At 43.2% G+C, this 2783-nt stretch overlaps 1 gene segment (V, D, J or C); it reads right to left on the bottom strand.

Moving 5' to 3' along the window:
- Window positions 1-669: 669 nt before the first annotated feature.
- LOC124976520 (T cell receptor alpha variable 22-like) lies at window positions 670-1511 on the bottom strand. The segment is given in 2 exon segments: window positions 670-1178; window positions 1375-1511. Coding segments are annotated over 2 exon segments (561 nt in total).
- Between the last annotated feature and the right edge of the window lie 1272 nt (window positions 1512-2783).

Raw genomic sequence — 2783 nt, 5'->3', positions numbered from 1 at the left:
AAACATTTCTTTTTAGATAATGCTAGAAGATTGCGGCTTCCTTCCCCAGATCCAAAATGGTGTTAGAAAATAATGAGTAATATATTCATTCAAAATACAAGAAAGAACAGTGGATTTTCATCAACAAACAAAAGGAAAGTTTAATGAGCTTTTCTTTAAAGGGTGCTCTTCAGAATGATTAAACGGATATTGTGGTCAGTGATGTATGTGAACACATGTAGAACTCTATCCATTGACATCTTTGCACTGCCTAGCTCACAGCACAAGCTCTAATATCAGATTTCCTAAGTGGGAATCCCACACAAGCTTCACTAGACTGTAACCATGTGAGCTCGAGCAAGTTACTTTTCCACTATAATCTTGACACTCAAAAACAAGAAGGAATTGTTCACTAGGTTTTTCAGAGTTTCTAAGAGTAAAACTTCTGAATACAAACATTACATATGTACAAGATAAATAATATCACATTGTATTATCCTTAGGTTGGAAATTGAACAATCTGAAATCAACTGGAACATCGGGATACCTTTTTTCTGTTTCTTGTCATTCATATACTTTTCAAGCATCTTTCGCCACAGTAATTTAGATGCTATTTATACGCTCAGCCAGGAAAACTATTTTAACAGTATTTGGGACTCTGACTTCCTTATCACTTGCTGCAATGCTTGCTTACAAGAAATCATTCCTGCAAAGGGTTTCTGGGAGGAAAAGGGCCCAACACAAGTGGGTTGAAGATGCTGAGAAGTCTCCTGTTAGCAGAGGTGACAGTGCTAAGATGTGAATCAGGACACCCACAGCTGTGCACACTCTGCTGGCCAAGTCCTCCCTCAGGCAGAGGCTGTGGCTGCAGGTGCACCTGCAGTTTGGGGACAGGCTGCAGGTCCCCTGGGAGCACTGTGCCTCTGCTGCACAGAGGTAGGTGCCTGAGTCTTCCAGCTGGGAGGTGGAGATGTGCAGGGTGCTGTAGCGCTCCTTAGAATACACTGCTGCCTTTAACCTTCCCTCCTGCTTTGTCCCTGAAGCCACGTAAAACAGACGGATGAGGCCACTCCCAGGATTCTGTCGGAACCACTGCACACTGCTCATGGTGGTAGAAAAATTGCAGGTCAGAGTATGACTGGTTCCCTCCTGGAGACTCAGGGCTGACGGACTCTGCTCCACCTGCTGCCCTCTCACCCCTGCTTGGAAAGAGAAAAGCAGACACAGAGGATGTCACTGGGGAATCAATGACCAATTTACAAATCTATAGAATGTCCCAGGAAACACCCCTGAGGATGGAGGACAGGGAGGGGTTTTCATGCCAGCTCCCCTGCCCTCCCTCACACTGTCAGCCCTAGAACACCCCCAGCCCCATCCAGGATGAACCCAACTCACAGCAAACCTGCACCCACAGAAGCCCCAGCAGAGCCCCCAGTCTCCTCTGCATGGCTGCTGGCCTGGGTGCTGGGGGCCTTCTCCCTGCTCTGCAGGTGTCAGCTCTGGGGCCAGACAAGCTGTACTTCCAGGCAGCAGGTCCCACTGACTCACTGAGCCCCAGTCACATCTGAGCTCTGTCCTTCCCCTAACAGGGAGCTCCACCCACAGTGACCCAGGAGACTGTGGTGGTGGCTCCAGAATTGTGTGAGGACAGTGCAGGGGTAGGGGGCCTTGTTTCAGGTGGATGGAGATAAAAGTGGTTGGTTTTGTTTGTTTATTTATTTGTTTGTTTTCTTTATAACCTGATGTAAGAGAAGTATTGGGGCTATATTCGAGAAAGGACCATGACACTTGAAGGAACAACTTGTTCCAATTGGATTATGTAGAGCCTTTCAGAAATACAGGAAGAATAAGCACTTTTCTCATATTAGATGGTTACCAGGGAATTTGAGAAATCAATTATGTGAAAATTCTGATCAAGGAAACTGTTTGACAGCATGGAGTGAACATTAAGAAATTAAAACCATTTCTTGAAATGCAAATCTCCTTCTACATTGAAAGTGTTTCTAACAAGAATTTCATTGGTTTAAAGGAAAAAGAGGACATGAATATGGTGTCCACCATGTTTTATTCTCTACCTCTCCCCTTCTGCTGTCCCCCACACCCTGCCAGCTACAATTGCTGGCCAAGTCAACATTGTCCTCTCCCTTTCTTTTTCTAGTTTTGTTCTTCATTTTTCATCTTGTCACCCATTTATTCTTGTTCCTCTAGTCTCAAAGAAGATACATAAAAAGATTAGCTATCAAGAGTATTGGAAGTCCGGGACCAGATGGGTTCTCAGTCGAGTTCTACAAAACCTTTAAAGAAGAGCTCATTCTAATACTTCTCAAAGAATTCCATGAAATAGAAGAGGAGGGAACCCTCCCAAACTCATTCTATGAAGCCAATATCACCCTGATACCTAAACCAGACAGAGACACATCGTGGAAAGAAAATTTCAGACCAATATCCTTAATGATCATCGACGCAAAAATTCTCAACAAAATTTTAGCAAATCGCATACAAAAATATATTAAAAAGATAGTGCACCACAATCAAGTGGGTTTCATCCCAGGGATGCAAGGTTGGTTCAACATCAGAAAATCAATAAATGTCATTCAACATATCAACAGACTTAAAGTCAAGAATCACATAATTATTTCAATAGATGCAGAAAAAGCATTTGATAAAATACAGCATCCCTTCATGCTCAACACACTAAAAAAATTGGGATAGTGGGAACATTCCTTAACATTGTAAAGGCCATCTACACTAAGCCCATGGCCAATATCATTCTAAATGGTGAAAAACTGAAAGCAATCCCCCTA

The sequence above is a fragment of the Sciurus carolinensis genome, chromosome 2 (genome assembly GCF_902686445.1).
Source record: "Sciurus carolinensis chromosome 2, mSciCar1.2, whole genome shotgun sequence".
Lineage (NCBI taxonomy): Eukaryota > Metazoa > Chordata > Mammalia > Rodentia > Sciuridae > Sciurus > Sciurus carolinensis.
Note: the sequence above shows the minus strand (reverse complement) of the source record. Positions and strands in the feature narration are given on the sequence as shown.